The 19,772-nt window shown below is 39.9% G+C and overlaps 1 protein-coding gene across 1 annotated transcript in view; it reads left to right on the top strand.

Moving 5' to 3' along the window:
- The window catches only part of LOC103369747 (protein kinase C alpha type-like), a gene marked incomplete at its 5' end in the record, with an annotated part of 117,393 nt that overhangs the window by 10,100 nt on the left and 87,521 nt on the right, over positions 1–19,772 (top strand). The window contains one exon of the mRNA XM_008298541.1: positions 18,826–18,937. Coding sequence (XP_008296763.1) covers positions 18,826–18,937 — 112 coding nt within the window. The remainder of the gene's footprint in view (positions 1–18,825; positions 18,938–19,772) is intronic.

Below are 19,772 nucleotides of genomic sequence, written 5' to 3'. Positions count from 1 at the left end.
TTCTGCACCAAGGTCCATATAAGCCAGCCTCCCACTCCTTACTGAATTGAATCCCAGCACATGCTTTTAGCACACGCCCCTATGCAAGCCTTGGCACAAACACTGCTTCCAAGGAAACATGGTCACAAAGAAACTTGATGCTGCATATTTGTGCTTAGTGCACTGGATTTATTTTGGTGTGTGAGTGCTGACATGTCCGGCAGAGCTCCTGTCGGGCTGTAGCCTACTGTCGTAGCAAAATGAGATCATTGTAGACGCTAACATGCCTGCAAACACACTAGATGTGCACATAAAATCACACTGTGCCAGATAGGATTATCTGTTTGGCTGGTTATTGGAGCGGGCACATTGGAGGAGACACATAACAGCTACTCGTGGCCTTCCACAGGGGAAAAGAGAATGTACTCTACTCATATAGTGTGTCTAATGAAGTTTGGCCTCTTTCACCGAGCTGTATTCATTGTCGTAGATGAGCAGCCCCCCCACCCTCGCTCTCCCCCACCACCCCTGTGAGGTGTTTGCAAATCCTGCTGTGATGTTATTCTCTGCTTACAGTGTGTAAAGCTTGGCATCTGAAAGCTGCATGCATGTTCAGTGGTGGGGGAAGCACAAGACAGAGGAGTCTTTGTCCGTTTATTTGCCAGTATTCACCAGACAGAACAAAATGGTCGAGGTTTGGGCTGGTTTTGGTGATATTGTGAGAAACTATATATACAATTAAAAACAAAACCTACTGTTTAGAAACCAATAAACAGAACCGATGGCTATAATTGTGCAGCTTGCACAATATCAAGCTTTGACCAGGTCAACATCTGAACTGAACCAGCATCTTCAGGAACAATGAACTGACTTCTTCTCACAGTTGCTTCATAATCAGTAAATAAATTCACAAACAATTTCTAACCATCATTGTTCCAACACTGAAATATTAACGACATATGTCTGGGCAGTCTCTGAACACAAGGCAAGTCACAGGGTGCACATACAACAAACATCTGGGGCAGAAATATAACAAAGAAATTAATTTAATTGAATAAATCACTTGGATTCTACATTATGCATACTGACATACACATTGGAAATGAGCAGAAATGACTGTTCATTAGGTTCACATGCAAAATCCCCTGTGTTCTGTTGTTAAACCATGCTAAATCACTTTACATACACAGCTAGAACAACTACAACTCTATATTTTGCTGCCTTGATGCTATGAAATATCAGAATTTGGGTTGTGTTGGAGCCACTGTGCAACCGACTCTCTAGAGAACACAGGTTAGCACCTTGACAGGCAGAATCTAGGATGGAGAGGAAGTTGACGGAGATGGAATTGGGAAAGAGATATCATATGTTGATAATAAAGCAGGCAGGACGACTCGAAGCACTGCATAAATGCCAAACCCACTGCAGGATTTGATTTTTTAACGTCTGTTTGATGTAATGCTCTGCCGTATCCCCGGCAGTCTGAAATAACCTGCTGGAGATGCTCGGGGGCCATATCTCTCGGCGGATGATTTTGTATTTGCCCAGGGTAAAATCTTTTATTAACAAAAACGACCTTAGGCCATAGTAAATGCTCGGGGAAAAAGACATGACAAATGCCACAGTGCGGACATTGCTAATTCATGAGAAATCATTTTCTCTGCCTTTTCTCCAGCGCTGAGAATAAAGTGCTTTCGGTGGTAAATTTTAATGAAGCTACATTCCCTCAGACTGTCGACAGTGATTTATAGACGGATGTTTGTTGCTTATTCTTCGCAGCGGATTCCGTATCTGATAGGACCAGAGGCTCGCAAACTTTCTCATCTTCGACCCTGAAGGAATTAGGTCTCCTGAGACGACGCAGGCCAACACAAATAAACGTGTGGGCGCGCAGAGGCATTCTTAAAACCTACTTTGTACCCACACTCGATGATATGTGCAGATATTATCACTCAAGTCCTCACAAACACAATGCTATTTAAGCTTTTGTTACCCAACGCAGAGAGTAGATGTTTTTACGTTCCCATGCTCCGTGACAGACGAAAATACTTGCATGAGTTATTTTTCTGTCTGGGAAGTGTTTATAGAATCAGACTATGGATCTCAACAGGTCTGGAAGTGTGGCTCCCTGGAGGTTTATGCATCACAGGCTGCATAGGGACAATTTGAAACTTGGGTTTATTTATTTATTTTTTGCATGTTGTAATGCTGTCATGCAAGACTTTTGTTATACATACAGAAGAAAATGCAGCTTTGCACATGAGTCTTGACATGTGGAAATCAAACTAGGCCATTCTGGTTGCTGCTGTTGTAGGTCAGATGTGACTGTGTTGTTGTTGTTGTTGTTGTTATGCTGCTGTTCTGCTTCCCAAGATACCGGATATTGCCGCTAAGACGTGATTCATGCATGCAGCCTAATTCAGTTATCTGATAAGAGACGCGTGCAAAATCCAGTGATTTGTTTCACGGGAGTCACGTTATTAGTAGCATTGCCTGCTTAATATTATGAGCTATTGCCCTCAAGCCTCTGATTCAGTGCGTGCCGTAAATGTCTTGAATATTACTCAGCGGTGAAAATGATGCGAGGGGGAGCAACACTGCTTACTTTTGTGACGGGAGGAACAAGGTGACGGCGAAGTAAGTATGAAAACAGAAATATCAACAAACCCTTCGTTGGCTGTAGCTCAATCGAAAAATGAAGGGTTAGTTCGATCTTTTACAGTTTGCTTATGAGGGAACAAGCTGTCTCTGAAACATTGACTGTGTTCCCTCTAAACATACCAGTATGTGCAATATTTCTTTGACAGCTGGGATTTAGTGTGAAGACAGATGAAGAATTTATAGCTCTTATATTACGAAAAACACCAGCTGATATCTGAATAAAATAAATGTATCGAACGCTGCAGTTTCAGGCATCTCAGCCTCAATTTCACTGCTCGCGTCAACATGTTTTCAAAATCCTTACTGACATTTTGTCATTTAGTGTATCATGTCCCAAAAAAATGGGCCATCTGTTGCGGTGATTAAAATTGCTGCAGTGCAATTTGCATTTTTAAGTGCCTTAAATGATTAATTCCACATGTTGATATGCAACATCATGATATTCTCAGTTACCAAGCATGTATGTCGCTGTGCTAGAACTTGTGTATTTTTGTCTGTGTGTCTGTCATAGTGTGGGTTAATTGAGTTCTAGTAAGATGAAACATTTTCATTCACGTTTCTCGTTGATACATTTTGTTATTAACTCATGAATACTGTCTGAAACTAACTAGTACAGGTGATAGTGAGAGGAGAAGAAAATGAAAGGTAATGTTTAGTCACTTTTCCTCAGAAATCCGTCACTGCTTTCAATATTGTCAGCGTTGAGTGACGGTTGATATGATAGTTGAGAGTCCCTCGGGCTGCCTGCTGATGGTATTTATACTCTCAGGGATCCTAATGAACAGATCTTGAGTCCCTCTTGCTAATGCCCTGTGACGTGCCTGTCTAAAGAGAGGTTTGATCAAGTCTTTGCTGGGAGGAGGCGCTGCACAAGTGCTTACATGCATCCCAGTGTGTGCGTCGATACCGGTGGAGGGTAGAGGGTGGGTGGGTGCACTCAGAACTGCTGCATCACTTCCTGGTGGAGCATTTCTCATCGGAGAAAGTATTAAATTGCTGTTGCAGCGTGAGCCTCCATGGTCGAAGCTGAATTTCACCGAGAAACCCTCCTTTGTTGTTATTCGCTTGACCTTTCAGCACTGAGTTCTTGGAAAACTGTTTCAAAGACTGGTGCTTGACAGTGAATGCAGACTATTTCCTGCACTCCACACCTACACTGTTTTTCACACATTACATACAGACACACACGCACGGAAACAGACAGCTCTCATTAAAAGCTACTTGTGTAAGATTTGTGAAGGCTGTGTCTGATTATCTGAGCGGTGAAGTGAAGAGGTTCTGTCCTTTTACAGAACGTGTTCCTGCTGGTCAAAGCCTATTAAAACATAAAAACTGTTTTTACGTCCAAAACCGAAGTGGAAAGGGTTGATTGAAAAATGTGTTTCAGTGACTGCTTCCTCTCTTGGATGTTTGACCTTTGCTGTGCAATATGATGTATAGAGTTTCACACTGGAAGACTGTTCTCACATTCATTTCAGTTTTTCTGCTGAAGTTGGAGGTTTCTCTGGCCTCACTGAAAATCCTCACTTCAGAAAAAGCTGTATTTTAATAGATTTTTTTTATTGCCCTTTTTTTTTTTTTGTATTTTTGAAAATAATAAGAGATTACATGAATTTACAAGTCTAATGTAAAAAAAACCATCAAAACAGTGTAACTGATTATCCACAAAATTTTCATTAAAATGAGCATTTTCACATTAAAAAAACAAACTATGTTGGCAAAATGTATACGAAATTCACAAATATTTTAAATTAATTTAATCGTTGAAATCGGTAAATTCAAGTTGAATAATTTTAATGTATTTCCTAAATTAGACACAGTTAGCAGAAAAAGAAGTTGGTTTTGTTATTTTACACTGATGAAGCTTTTGCATCTAAATAAATTTGTATATTATCAATAGGCATTGGTAAACGGTTAAAATTTCAGTTTTTATCCTGGAAAAATGGTGATAATTGCTCAAGTACAATAGAGAAAATACAGAAAAATGGAATTGAAAATACATTAAGAATGGACTTGGAAAATGGACATGGAATTAAAAATATTTGCATTTATTTTATTCATTGTTTTTTTAAAATGAAGAACAAAGTATAGGTCTAATTTTGAATTTTAAGACCAAATAATAAAATTATAATTAATTAATACATTTTAAAAAATAACAAATTGGACACAAATTATTATTCAAAGCAGAATGTTTAAAAACATAAAATAAAATAAAATTAAAAAAAAAAAATATATATATATATATATATCATAACATGAAGATAAATGTGAGGTCAATTACCTTTTAGATCCTTTAGTATATATCGAGGCTTTAAAGTAATTGACTTTATTGTTCATGTTCCAAAAGTAGCCATAGTCCTAGAGCCAAAATAAAGAACAAACTACACAGATTTAATACATATGCATGATTTTAATCCCAATATGGGTTCTATATTTTCAACTTGATGTTTGTACGATGATAGAAACTTGAAGTTATTTATCAAGAGCATAGGTTTAGCCTCCCACTCAAGCTTCTATTTCTTCCATCATACTTTATGCTGCTCCTTACCTGCTTTTCCCAACATGCCAGGAACCATAATAGGCCAAACTACTGATAGGCTGGACCAGCGCCTGAAGTAAATTTTTCATTTATCCACCTTTCATTTGCATACTTTGTTAGAGATATCCAGGAGTGCTCTTTATCTGGAGGTGCTGGCTTAGACTGCAGATTGCAGGAAGCCTTGTGAGGCGATGATAGAGATGTCTTATCCTTTGCCTTTGTCCCAGCGCTCAAGCTTTTGTATATTGCAGTGGATAAATCTGTTCAGGGGGGATAATACACAGGCCAAGGCACGCAGGAAAGTTAAGGCTCCTTTACTCCTGTTCTTTGCTTACATAAATAAGGTAAAAATTTATGGAGATGGGCTGAATAACAACATAATAAAACTTTACTGTGATATTTGGACTGTGTAAAATCTTATTTTTATTAAAGTGACGGGCTGGATCATCTGGATTTCTGGCTGAGAGCCCTTTTTAAAAGCTCTGGTGGTTTTGTGGCAGGTTTATTTGCCAGTTTCTGACTCCTTAGAAGTAATGACAGTGTTTGTAGGGTTGCCATGTCCCACGGTCATTCAGGAGATATAAACTGAAGCAGAAGCTTGCACCTCAGTGGATCAGTTTCCGGCTCAGTATTAGTTTGATTACAGCACAATAGGCAATTCAGAGGATATTGCACTGGGATTGACACACAATGCCTTGTTTGACAGTTTAATTGTAATTTGAACAACCAAGAAGTGCACAGAGCAGCGTTATTCTTCCTCCACTGATGTTTGAGCGAATACAAGGAAAGTACAACACCTAATCAACAAATCTCCACGTTGTATATTAGTAACTGTATATTTAAGGGACTGGCTTGCTGAAGCTCAATCGTCCCTGTTTGTTCAGTATGTTGGGAAACGCTCTGAATCAGAATTCCTGGACCTCAAACAAACAGATGCACACACACATGGACACACACTCACAGCGCATTCCATCAGTCCCTCTGAGATTTGTTTACAGTAAGTATCTGGTAGCCCGTCCTGCTCCGACCATGATAAGTATTAGTAATGACCAGCACATGGGAGAGTTGGGACTGCTCTTGACCCCGAATCAACTCGGTGTCACAGCTCCTGCGGGACTAAAGTTTGTCGTCACCAGTGCCTGCTCGTGCACGACAGCACCCATCCATCTCCACCATGCTTTGATATCAGTATTGAGTCTTAAAGAATTAACTGAAAGGGAATTATTTAGCCGATTAACTACCAGTTGTGTTTGTAGTCTCTGTAAATTACCGTAGCAAATTCTGGGCTGCTACTGGTTTTGTATCATTTCCAAGTGCTATGAAAATCAATTTTTAGTGGCTTCACATCATTGTGGTGATCTATCATTCGCAGCATTATCTCAGCTCAGTTTTTTTGCAGTATCACTGTGTTGTAAGCAGTATGTAGGGAGTGGGACTGATGCCATCTCTGTGCTAAGAATTGCACTCATGGTGGCGTAAAGGTAAAAGCATGGCTTATTTAAGTTCCTGTCAAACAGGCAGGCACGCTATAACAGTCCCGCATGTCAGTGCACACAAAACTAGAATAGAAGCCAGAAAGGGGCTGAAGTCTAAACTCGACCTCACATGTAAGAGTGAGGCCTGAAGCTGAACCAGCAGGAGGACTGAAGCTCGACGCCCGAAATAGAACGATAGGAGTTACAGATAGGTCAAGCTGCCTCTCTCCTTCTGCATCTCCAGAGACTCCAAGTTCTCTGTACTTGTTCATGTTATGTGTTGCAGGAAAAGAACTACTGGTTTACCTGAATTGCTTCTGACAAAAAAAGAAGAGAAAGAAAAACCGTTTACTGGAAAGTGATATCTTGTAGAGTTTGCCAACACATTTGCAGTTTAGTTCAGCAGTGTGGAAGTAAGGTAGTTGTTGGTCTTTATTGGAAATGAAAGTTAAGTTAAATTATTAATTTACATCACTGTGATGTTTACTTAAATAGGGACCCACTGATGCCATTACATCACTAAAAAGCTGCCAGTGATAAAATAACATCAGTTTTGTGCATCATACGCAACATCTAAAACAAAAGTCTACTCGGATTGTAGCCCCTAAAGCAGAGTTCAAATGGATTTTTCTAACATTTCTGTCCTTGTCTAAAAAGAAAACATTTCCCAAAACAAACGTATTTTCTCTCAATCCAGCCGGCTTTTGTTTACAGAAAAAGCTGGTGAGTATCTCCTGCACAGTGTTCATGTTAGGGTATAGATCCCTGTTGGAGTAGCACTCGATTTGTCTACTTTAAATACAAATAGGAAAGCCTTTCCTTCTTCATCCGTCTTCCTTTGACAATGGCCACGGCAGTATGTTTGATTAAATACCCGGGCTTCCGGATGCTGTGCACTTCTAAAGAACGAGGCAACAGAAGCCAAGTTGTCCATTTCCTGGTACATAATTAAACCCCAAAATGCACAAACACTCTCACACACAGCTGCAGTCACCAAATTGATTGGCCAGACAAAAGCTAACTTTTTATTGAGTTTTCTGCAATTCAAACCACGGAGCAAATAAGTCCACAGAAAGCAGAGTTGAACAGCCAAGCTGCTGCCCCTGTCAGCTGGCTCATTACAGTGAAGAAAGACTCTGCCAAGACTTTGGCTATTAGATAACTTTTTGGAACACATCTTGTGAAGTTCTTTTAATTATTAATTACCTGACAGATGCCCTGTGTCTAATAAGCCAATTTATTCTGACTTTTGGCGTTCTCAACATCACCAAATGAACCAGCAGGTCTCTGCCTTTTTGTTTTTTTATTGTCTACCTGTTGCCATGCTGGAGAAAAGGTTGTGTTAGAAGGGAGTCATCTTCCAGCTGATGCGACAGCTGTGACAGCCCTCCTTGTCCTCTGCTGACCTTGTGGATGTCATGCGCAGCATGTGTGCATGGCTGTACTAATGAGCCAGCGTCTGCACATGAACACATCTCTGCAGCATCCATGCGTGTAAGGGCTGCAGTAGCTGGGAAAAGGCAGGCAAGAGAGGTTGTTCGAAGGCCTCAGAGTGGCCTCAGAGCTGAAAACTGCACTCAGTCTGTCTCGTGTTGTACTTTCACTACTCACTTTTACTACTACTTTTACTCCAAAGGGCCCATATATATTAACCTAGTCAGTGACACAGCAGTAATAATGCATGTTTTCTTGAATGCTGGTGTTGAAGAGCCTTGGAGTGTTGTTGTATTTAATAAGTGTTTTTTTTCCCTTTGGTGTGAACATTATTAATTGCAACAACTGCAGATAGCCTTGTCTATAAGTGACTGACAACATGTTGTGTATGTGGGTCATGATTTGCAGCAGGGGCTTCTGAAAGGCCTTCCTGTTACAGCAAGAGTTTAGGCTGCTCTTATTAAGAGGTGGAGGCCACATCCTGAGTCTTTACCACATGGGCTATGTTTGTATCACATGTTAGTAACGACACATCTACTAAGATTAAAACACAAGATTTAAGAACATTCTTTTGAGTATTGAATTATTTGTGGTTTATTCTACTTGAGTGGAAAGCTGAAGGGAACCAACTCAGTCCTGATAAAGCGACAAGATTTGTCTTCACATCCAGGCTTGAGTGCAAATAACTAAAAGTAATTACTGTGAAAGTTGGAGTCTCAACTTGACTTAAGTATGACTTGAATCTTGTGCTTACTTGACTTTGTTTTCTATATTATGAACTGATTCCAATAAAAACACCCCTGATTTGAAACCAATTGCACATTTAGACAACAACTAGGGATCATTTCTCGGAGTATGTGCAGATATAGACTTCCATAACAGGGAACATGTGATTTAAATGCATGGTTAGATTGAATTGAAGGATTGGATGTTGAAAACGATATATAAATATGTTTTTTGTGTATTTGCATTAGCGAACTAATTCCAGGGCATCGTGTAGAGATTGACCTGATATGGTCCCAGGGTAGACCTCAGAGGTACACCACATGAGGTATTTTGGTTTGTGGTTTTTGTTGCTATGACTCACAGGCAGGTTTCTTATTAAATAAACGGAGCACATGCACAACAGGTGTTGGGTCAGGAGACCAGAGGCAAACACAAATTCTGCGTATTGGATTAATTCCTCTTTGTAATTTAATGACGCAGAATTTTCAAGAAAAAATAATGTTAGGTATACTTTGATATGGAATTAACAAGCTCCTAAACAAGTGCAGCGTTTTGTAGCTTTATCACATCATATTATATGATCACACCAAGACCGCGATCCTGCTAGGACATCAGTGTGATAGGTGTCATTCATTTAAAGGCGACTTGTCCTGCGACAGTAGTTGGAAATGTCAGCTATTATTTCTAGCTTTGCTAGCAGACAGATGTGTTAACAGATAGCACACGGCAAGGAAAACCCCCTGTGAGCTGTGGTGGCAACCTGCCCTCCCTCTCAGCACTCAGCAGCTTAGTGAAAGGCCAAGAGGAATCAGGGTGGTGATTTATATGCTAAAAATAGTAACCTTGCCTAGCCTAACACCTCATGTCTGGATAAATGATAGCTCCATTTTGTTCTCTTCAAAACCTCTCCACACCTTCGTAACCACCGACTTCCACTTCTATAGGCCCAAGACAAAGACATTCAGTAGGAAATAAAGTGTGTGTTTGCGCCTGTGTTTAAGTCTGGGGGAGTTAAATGATGGCTAACTGCTGTTAATCAACCTCCGTGTTACATTTCTGATGCTTTAAGCATTTCCAACACCTGTGTGCGTCCTTCCGTGTAGGTGAGTGTGATGAGTGCGTGGCACAGTTTTTCGAAACACAATAGGGATTCAAAGGAGGGGAAGTGATTAATATGATGTAAAATATAATTAAAAGTTGAAGGGGCCGCGGTTAAGTAACAGTGACAGAATTAGGTGACACCGTTTCACAGACTGCTTTGCTTGATTCAGGCCCATTGTCGGTATGTCATTAGTGTCTCGTGGAAGGACAGCGATTCTGTGGAAATGGGCTACAGAGGCTAAGTAGAGTACAGTTAGTGAAGTCTGACAGGGCTCACAAATGAAGCACAGTGGCTCAAGTAAAGAAAATAAAAAAGTTTAAGTGATTGTTTCTAGCGTATATAATTCTAAGCATGCATTTAATTGCAAATTATAGTCGAAAACTACACTAATAAGTCATCTAAGCCGTATTTATTCTAATGATTCTTATGCATAAAGACACACAGGTTAACTGCAAGAGTGGATGACTCAAAAACTGGAAAAGGGAGGAGCATCCTGCCACCTCCCATTTAAATGTCACCCCCCAGTGAGGGATGATGGGTGAAGGAGGGCGGAAAGTGTTAGGTGAGTTAGCAGCGTGAAGTAAGACATAATTCAGAGGCGAATTTGATGCTGGTCATATAAGTAATTTTTCACCTTCAAGCATCACCGTACCAACTTATTTTCCAGTCATGTTAGGGAACAGATGGGCCGAAGAGATAAGTGAATGAAAGATATGCCAGAGTTTGTGTCATTTCATGCTCTCCCCTCTCCGTCTCTCTCTCTCTCTCTCTCTGGCTGCAAATGTCACACCAGGTGGATCTCTTTTGACTCTGTGGGATACAGTTGGACTGCATTAGCTACCCAGTCTCTTTGATGATGGCTACACTCGTTCCAGTAAACCAAAAAATAGAACCATCAGTGTTGCTTTTTTTTTTTTAAATGAAAATCTGCCTTTTTCACTGCGTTAAACAGATTTGGAAGGTTGAGGGAAGTGCCATTTCTGTGTAAAACTACAGTCTTTCACTGATTCGTGCTTGGAAGTGGGATTATTATCAGTGCAGAGGCTGGAGCAGGCTTTTACCCAGCGTGTTGACATGCATGTGTAAAGATGTTATGGTTTATGAAACATCATGTATAAGATGATTTCTGAAATCTAAATAGATCTTGGACGTGGACACACTTGACTGGGTTTCTAATTAGCTTTTCACTTGTATGGTACCTACGTTCAAGTTAAAAATAACACCAGGTAACCAGTTTTTCATTGACAGCTGGCCATTTGTAAAATTGAATCACATATTGAAAGGAAAGCAGTGTATCGTATCACTACTTCTGCTAAAATAAGTAACAATTGCTTCCAGAATAAGGTCAGGGGAAGGGAGGAAATCTGATAACCGACCCGCTGCATGAACATGCAGTTTTACAGTATCCAGGTTACTACAGTGCAGATAAATGCGCCTTGACATTTCGTCGGCACTCTGAGATTAGATGGACTTCTTGTTCATGTTACTGTAATTGTTTGATGGATGAAAGGAAGGAACCAATGGAGGGAGACGCAGAGAGGAGTTTCATGTTGGACTTTTCAGTTACCCATGTTGATAGCAGTTGAATAGAAGGCTATTTCAGAAAAGACCACATGTCAGCATCTATGTTTTCTGCTCAATCTGGACTCTACAGTGCACCACACATCCAGATGCAACGTGAAACAGACATGACTTAAAAATAGAACTTTAATTTTTTTAAACATAACTGTGGAAGTTTGTTGAGTTTGGCATACAAATGTATTTATTTTTTCACATAGAAGAGGAAACTGAGTTTATTTTTAGCTTCAGCAAGAAAGTTTAGCCATCATTATTGTTATTATTTTTATTAATGATATCCAAAGTCTTCATTTTCAGTATCTACAGGTGGCTGGAAACCAAGGATGCTACTTTGCATTCCGTTGATGTTCATAAATGTCAGTATTTCAAGACATTTTCAGCATTTAAATAATCAAATCTTCATTATTTATTTCATTGTGACTCAAACAGTGTGTAATCAGGATGGAGGATGACCCTTATGTCTGGAACATCCTCCTCGTCTGCCCTCCCCTCCCTTCCTCTGCCGGGAAGCCCCGCGCTCGGCTTCACCCTGCCAAGCTGTTCATTAACAGGAGCTGGTTGGTGTCCTGCTTGCTAATTAAGCTGGATTGGAGAGCCTGGCTAATTAGCCGACATCACTGTGCTGACCCCCTGTGCTTCTGTTTTCATCCCTGTCTCTTGGTTGCCTCCAGTCTTTTGATCATCCCTCTGCCCTGTGTCTTTTTTTATCTGTGGGCTTCGTGCAGATCTGCCTGTTTACTACAGGGCAAATGCTAATATATCGTCGAGGATTACGCTGACGTTACACTGACAGATAGCGCTAATTTTGAAAATAAAAGCACACTTCAGGGTTTAAGTATTTTTTATTCATTGCGTGGGAAATTCTGTCTTTTAGTGGAGAGCCTGAGTTGGCCCTATTGTTTTCAACTTTGGAGTAGTAAGACAAAAATGATACCTACTTTGCATGCCGGTGAATTCAAGCACTTTCTCATTTTAGCAAAGAATGTAGAGATTGTAGATTTGCTGTAAAATTATCACTGCCCTTTGTTTTTCTACTGTCCAGATTATCACAACACTGTCTTTTTGTGATCCTTTTTTTGAAACAGCTGGTTACAGATGCACGCATGCCATCACAAACAGCCCCTTAATTGTATGCTCAATTGGATATCATTAATCAGTAATTATACATCAGCTGAACCTTTAAACAGACGCTAATATGGATGTAATTCTCCTTTAATGATGCAAAATTGCTCTGCTCCCGTGCAGCTAACACCAGGGAAATCCTCCTGACCCTCATACTACCAAAGGGTTTCCTGCATTCTGCATCATCCAGTCAACATGTAAAACCTCCCCAGCTTTGTTTTGCCATTACGGCTTTCCTATGTTGTGCCTAGTGATTGAATTCCGCATTGCTTTCAGTGTTGCACTCTGCTTCCCCTGCTGTTCTGGTAAGGCAGCGCCGCCCAGTCTGTCTCGAATTTCCCATTAAGACCCAATTAGCCTGTAATAGGGGATGGAAGCCACAGGGGTAAACCCTTCCATCCCACAGCCCGCAGAAAGGATGTGTTAATGGACAACTTAGTGCGCCCAGTGGTGTGCAGCCAGGTACACTCATTTACAGGTTTCATTTTCTGCACGTTGCATCTCACCCAAGCAAATCTTTAAATGGAACCTTGCAGATCGCTCCCACCAGCATACACCTGCCAGGCTGGATGCTGATAATGGTCTGCTTTGTGATGCAACATCAGAAATATATTCACTTAATCGTATGATTAACAAAAAAAAAAATCACAGTTCAAGTCGTTTATCAATCAAGCATACAAACGGCTACAACTTATTGAAGGATTTGCTCATAGTTTCTTTTTTTTGTGCGTTTTATTGTAACTTCAATGTCCTTTGGTTTTTAGCCATGCTTGTCTTTGGCATCGCTCAAGGGATGGCAATGTTTGTCAGTCATTCGCTTCAGACTAAAATATCCCAGCGATGTCTGCCATGAAATTTTGAACAGACATGAAGTACTGGGTACATTTCAATGAAATCTGATACATACATTCACACAAGATAAATTGTATTGTGTGCTATCATTATAATAACAGCTTACGTGATCCTCTGATTTTTCCGCTTGTGCCGTCATCTGTTTGAAACGTATAATTTGTCTAATGATTTGGTTTTTGACCAGATACTTACGAAATAAATGACAATCCTCAAGCCTCAGATGCAACAATGTTGTCATGCTAACATGCTAAGCTAATAGAAGGGACATGCTTGACATCAGAATAAAGTGTGTTAGCGTTTTAGCTCAGAGTTTTATAGATCTGCAGGTATGACTTCAGGCCCTGGAAATATGTGATGACTTTTATTGTTGCCGTTTAACATTTTGTAGATATGATCTTATGAAGTGGGAAGCAAATAAAATAACAGATCAGATACATGACTAAACTCTCAAAGTCCCATTACTCATATTCCTTATTTATTTTCAAATTATGTGACTAACAGCTAAGGGACAATACTGAACATTTACTATTTAAACACACAACCCAAAAAATTCACAGTGCGAGTCAGTTTGTTTTTATCGTTGAATTAGAAGCTGCTCAGTGGGCCGGTGGGCGGCCTGTTGTGGGCCTGGGTTTGGCCCGCGGGCCGTAGGATGAGTATCACTGCTGAAAGTCATCTACGCTCACTATCACATATAATCATTTAGCCTATTCCTATTTCACGACCTGTAGTAGTGGTTGACCACCGCTGTAGACTTTCTTAAGGCTCAGGAATTGGTGACCTGTAATCATTCCGTCTTTTTGTTGTTGAATGTTTTTTTCCATTATCTGGGAACATTTAAGCCATGTTTTACCCATCAAAGGCTGATGTGACAGTTGATAAAAATACATGATTCATCTGCAGCTGAATGTTTCTCTCAGTTGCCATCACTCATTCATGCCGTAGATGAGGGAACAAAGCAGGGTGGGGAAGGGGAGGGAGGATAATCCTTCAGGATCAGCTGTGTGTGGGTGGATGTGAGTAAGTGCTGCTGGCTCAGCCTCCCTGCCTCTCTCTCTCTCTCTCTCTCTCTCTCTCTCTCTCTCTCTCCTTGCGTGTCCTCAGCTCACACACTGACTGCTGGACAGTGCACAGTATGTTGGGGGGTCGCTAATTGGACAATTTGGGCTGCACTTGCTGAAAAACATTAACTCGGCCAAACACTGTTTTGTCCACCATCGGTGCATTGTTAAAGAGCTTAGAAAAATACAAATTGAAGCATGATTTGTATATTTATGCTGTTCAGGCAGCTGCCTCCAAAGCTTCTACAGGCAGGGGAATGTTTCAGATTTGCAGTCAAAGCTAGATCCTGCATAATTTTTTTGTTTTACATCTCAACAGGATTCGAGTCGGTTATGATTTTCAATACCTGACCGTCTTGTGCGTGCATAATTTAGTTAATAATTGCTGATAGTGGCTGTGAGGGGCTGTATCTACTATGTGTTTGCACAAAATGTGGCGTGCGATGACGTGGAAGTCACTCAAGATGACAGACATTTCAGACACTATCAGCTGCGTTCTGAAAAAACTCATGATGATGATGCGCCCTACAAACAAATCAATTATTCCTTGAGCATCTATCTTTTATGTAAATCAGAATTTATTATAAGACATTCAAATTAGATATTTAAATAAGTCTACAACAGATTAAATTAGCACTTAGGGGAGTGGATGGCTGCAAGATTCACAACGGAAGCGTTTTGTGTTTGTCCAGTGACGGTGTAAAGCCTCTTCAGACTGACAGGCAAGAAAGCAGCAGATTGGAAGCAGCGTCTGAGGAGCCAGAATGAGCCTCTCTTGCATCAGTCCAGAGGCCAGTGTCAAACTGACTGGAATGACATTGATCAGTGGGGCGCCCCACCATGTGACGCTGTCAGCTCTCTCTGAAAAATATGACATGCTGCTCCCTTTACTGATGATTTATTTCTCCTGGGTCAAGCTCTTTTCATTCATTTCACATTTGACACTGTATTTCTCAAGATCAACAACAACAAAAAAACAAAACAGGAGCGATATTCTCCACACTTGTGCATTTTCTTCAGTCAGAATAGGAGAGAGAAGTTCTTGTTATTCAAGGGAGTAGATTGACAGGTGTTCTTTAAAAAAAAAAAAAAGAAAAAACATAAAGACTACCCTGGATAATGTTCTCAATGCAAATCCACTTAAAGGGATTCCAGCTCAGAAAGAGATTTACAGTACAGCACAACTTGAGAATGAGCAGGGAAGCACTTTGAACGGGTGCTCGGAGAAGTGGCAGTCCTCCAGCTCTCTCTCTCCGGCGTAGAGTGCTTCCTAAGCTGCAGGTTGAGTATGCGAAATGAGCGAGTATATGCATGTGTCAGAGACCCTACCCTGCATAATGTATGTAAGTGCTGCTCTGACATTCAGACTGGTCCGTACCGTATCACACAACGCACGTATTATAGCATTCACCAAAATATATATGCCGTTACGCGTACCTTATGCATTATGCTTCATGTTTACTTTCCTCTTTTCATTTTCTGCTCAGTGCACAAAACTGTAGAGCTGCTTCTGCCTATTCAACACATCATAAAACTTCAAGCTTTACTTCACACCTATAGATATTTGCTCAAGGCTGTGTTTGCACCAACTGCCGTTTGTTTAGGTTGTTACCATATTTTATTAAATTGTAAAAATACTACAGAGTGTTGTAGTAGCACATATGATCTGCAGTTACAGCCACACTGTTGGTTCTTTTCAGTCCACTCTGCTGCTATACAATATATAATGTTACCACTGAATTAAGCTTTAGTTTATCTCTGAAGCATTTACTGTGAGCTGGGTTTAATATTTGACATCTGAAAGTTCTTCATTTTCCTATAAATGTGACTATTTTTTACTGCATATTCCCATATTTGAGTATCCAAATACACAGTGGATGCCGGCCCAGTGAGCAGTAATGACGATCTGATGAAAAGGTGGCTGCTCTATCATTTACTTCAAAGGTGGGAAGGAACCTGCCAATGCAAATTACGGGGCCTGCGTTCAGAAATAAACGAATGCAAATCAAGCACAGTACATGGGTTGTTTCATTAGTTCTGTATTGCAACACTAGTCCACGTATCAGAATGGATCCAATGTATATATCATTAAAAAGTACATTTGCATTATTTTTTCATGCAATACATAATACATCTATGTGGTGACACATCCGCCTGCATTATTTTGCAGTAATCATGAATACTCCATGCAATCTTTTAACCGCATGCGTTCATTCATTCCCTGTCATCCTTTACTTGCTCGTACGTTCTGCGTTTTTTTTTTGTTTTTTCTTTTTCTTTTTTCATGCAAGTAATTGACACCTATTGGATGGGACTGATTTTATATGCTTAGGGGTTAATGTGACCATGTATCTTGTTTAGTAGTTCTGGTATGTGAGTAACTCTTGTATATTGTGGAGATGTGCCCATCTTTTTAGGTTCTTCTTCACACACAGAGCTGAGTGTCTGAAACATTAAGTGATATTTTTTTGCACCTAAATATTTGTAGATATTTTCGTCATGCAATTTATATTCTCTTTGAAGGAATCTCCGGTTCTTTATGTGGTCACATGACTGAAAGATTATTCTAAGAACAGTGCTGAGATTGCTTCATGACCATTTGCAATAACCAACTGGTAAATTCATTTTTCCCCTAATCAGAATCAGCTTTAATGGCCAAGTACGTACGCAACATACAAGGAATTTGGTTTCGGCTGTTGGTGTTGCCCTAGGAATGAGCAGGAATAATACAAACAGGAAAAGAAAGAAATAAAGTAAAATAACTACAGAAAGAAAAGAATACAAATAAAATACAATAAATAATAATAATAAAAAAATAAAACAAGATAATAAGACAAATATATACAAGAATTTACACATCTGAGCAGAAAACATATATAAGTACATTGCGCAAAATAGCAGTGCAAATAAAAAATTTGGCTGAGAATGGCTCAGCTGTTCAGTAGAAGTATGGCAGTGGGATAAAAACTGTTTTTGTGTCTGCTGGTTTTAGTCTGCAGGACTCTGTATCGCCTTCCGGAGGGGAGGAGGGAGAACAGTTCTTGACCAGGATGTAACTTTCAGATCCTACATCTGACATTCTGTTGCTGTTTGCAACTGTGGAAAAAACCCCAAAACAAAATGAGGGAGAAAACAGAACTTTGTCCTCCATGTTGGGAAGTATTCCAACATAACAAAGAGTGTGTTATCTTTACAAAGATGCGATTCGGCCTCTTGCAAACCGATGATTGTGTCCAGTCTTACACACACACACAAGTGCAGACTTACACTCTCCATTAAACCCGAACGTCTTTCACACTGTGGCTAATATAATATTTATGTAGAGAACCGGGAGCAATGAACAGTGAAGGCGAATGATGAATGAAATGCTTTGATGGCTTCGGTGACTATTTACACATGTGCACGCCGACCATTTACTGAGCTGCAACAAGGACTCAGCTCATAAGACCATCTCATGTAGTGCAGTTTCTGACACTTGATGTAGTGTAATGGAAGTCAAGAAGCAGTGTCTTTCATCGCCGATGGTACCAACTGGGAATAATAAAGTTTTTTTCCCCCCTCCATGACGACCTTTATTTGGGTGTGCAATATTTCCTTGATATATAGCCGGTACTTAAATGTATACAGTTTTAAAGAAATGAACCATTACAAGAGGGAGCTGAACTGTATTTTCTGTCTTGGCTGCTTTTGAAGTTAATATGAGCCCATCTATCGCAAAAGACTCAATTTTCACCCACTGATGTGGTCAAGGAAGAGGAATAGACGACCCCAAAACACTGTAATAAAAGGCTGTTATGGATTGATTGGCTGCCACTTGAAGTTGTACCAGAAAATAACTGATGATTGCTGCCAGTTGGCAATCAGTAATAAATTGTCTCCAGGGTGATGCAGCAGGTTGATTTCAAACCTCCATTTATCCATCATGTGTTGAGTGTCAGAGGTTAAAGGACGCTGCTGCAATCAAATCAAGTTGTTTTCACTGGACCAATACTTCAAAATATAGCCTTATCCAGAGCCTTCAATTGTCCTTACACACATTTTAACCCTCAGAAAAGCAAAAACAAAGAGCTTGTAAATAACTGTCATTAGTGGTCATTGGAAGTGTTTCAGTATTTAATCGTTTACGCTGTCATTGCTGTTTTCTTTTCTAGCTTTAAATCGGTACATTGTAAAGAATCAGAAACCTTTTGTATTTAACTGACACAAAGTGCATGTGTTCTTACAGCTGAAAGTTGGAAATTGTTTGCACTTGTTTAAAACTTTGTCTTTTTTTTTTCTCCCTCTTTTGCTTTTCAGGATCCCAGAACAAAGCATAAGTTTAAGATCCACACCTATGGGAGCCCCACCTTCTGCGATCACTGTGGCTCTCTGCTCTACGGCCTCATCCACCAGGGCATGAAGTGCGACTGTGAGTAGCTGCATTTTAATTTGGAAAACTTATACTTGGTGGGAAAGGGATTTTAAAAATGTCATTTGTTTAAACCACAATTTCGAATTCAAATTTTGTTTATTTTGAAAAATCCTATCTGTACAGTAATATTTTACAGAATAATCTGTTGTAGATGTAAGGCGATGTTTACATTGTAAGACATTAGCGGTTAAAGTCATCCAGCGGGTTTATCAATGCCTCAGTATGGCAAGCATTGGAAAATCATGGTGTAAGTGGCTCTACACTGATTATGTTCTGATTTGGAACCACTTTATCAACATCAGTCTGCTGTAAAAACAAAAAATCCTGTTGTTGCTCTTCACTTAATTTCATCTGCTGATGTGTTCCTCCTCCTTCACGTTAACTCATAAACATCTAGGGGTCAAAACGGGGCTGATACGGATTATTATTAACCAAGGAGACCGATAGAATATTTGGAACTGTGTATACAAATATACATTTGCAGTAAAAATACGTCAAAAAATTTAAAATTACACAAATACAAAGATAAAACTTTGCCTTTGTTTATTTTAGTTTTACATGTTTAATTTAAAGAGAACTTCTCAGCATATATCCTCCAGGGAGGCTGTTATTTGTGACAGATGATGCTGTTGGCAGGACGTTGCTCCAGAAGATGCTACAGATAAAAAGATGTAGCTGGATCCAAAGTAATTTTTAATTTATTCTTCTAAAAAAAACCAAAAATTTTCAAGTTTAAATACCAATGCAGATCCATCCATCCATGATCTATACACCGGTTAATCCTCATTAGGGTCATGGAGGGGGGGCTGGAGTCTATCCCAGCTGACTCAGG

Source organism: Stegastes partitus, unplaced genomic scaffold, assembly GCF_000690725.1.
Source record: "Stegastes partitus isolate 25-593 unplaced genomic scaffold, Stegastes_partitus-1.0.2 Scaffold1325, whole genome shotgun sequence".
In the NCBI taxonomy this organism is placed as follows: Eukaryota; Metazoa; Chordata; class Actinopteri; family Pomacentridae; genus Stegastes; species Stegastes partitus.
This window is presented reverse-complemented; position numbering and strand designations above follow the sequence as displayed.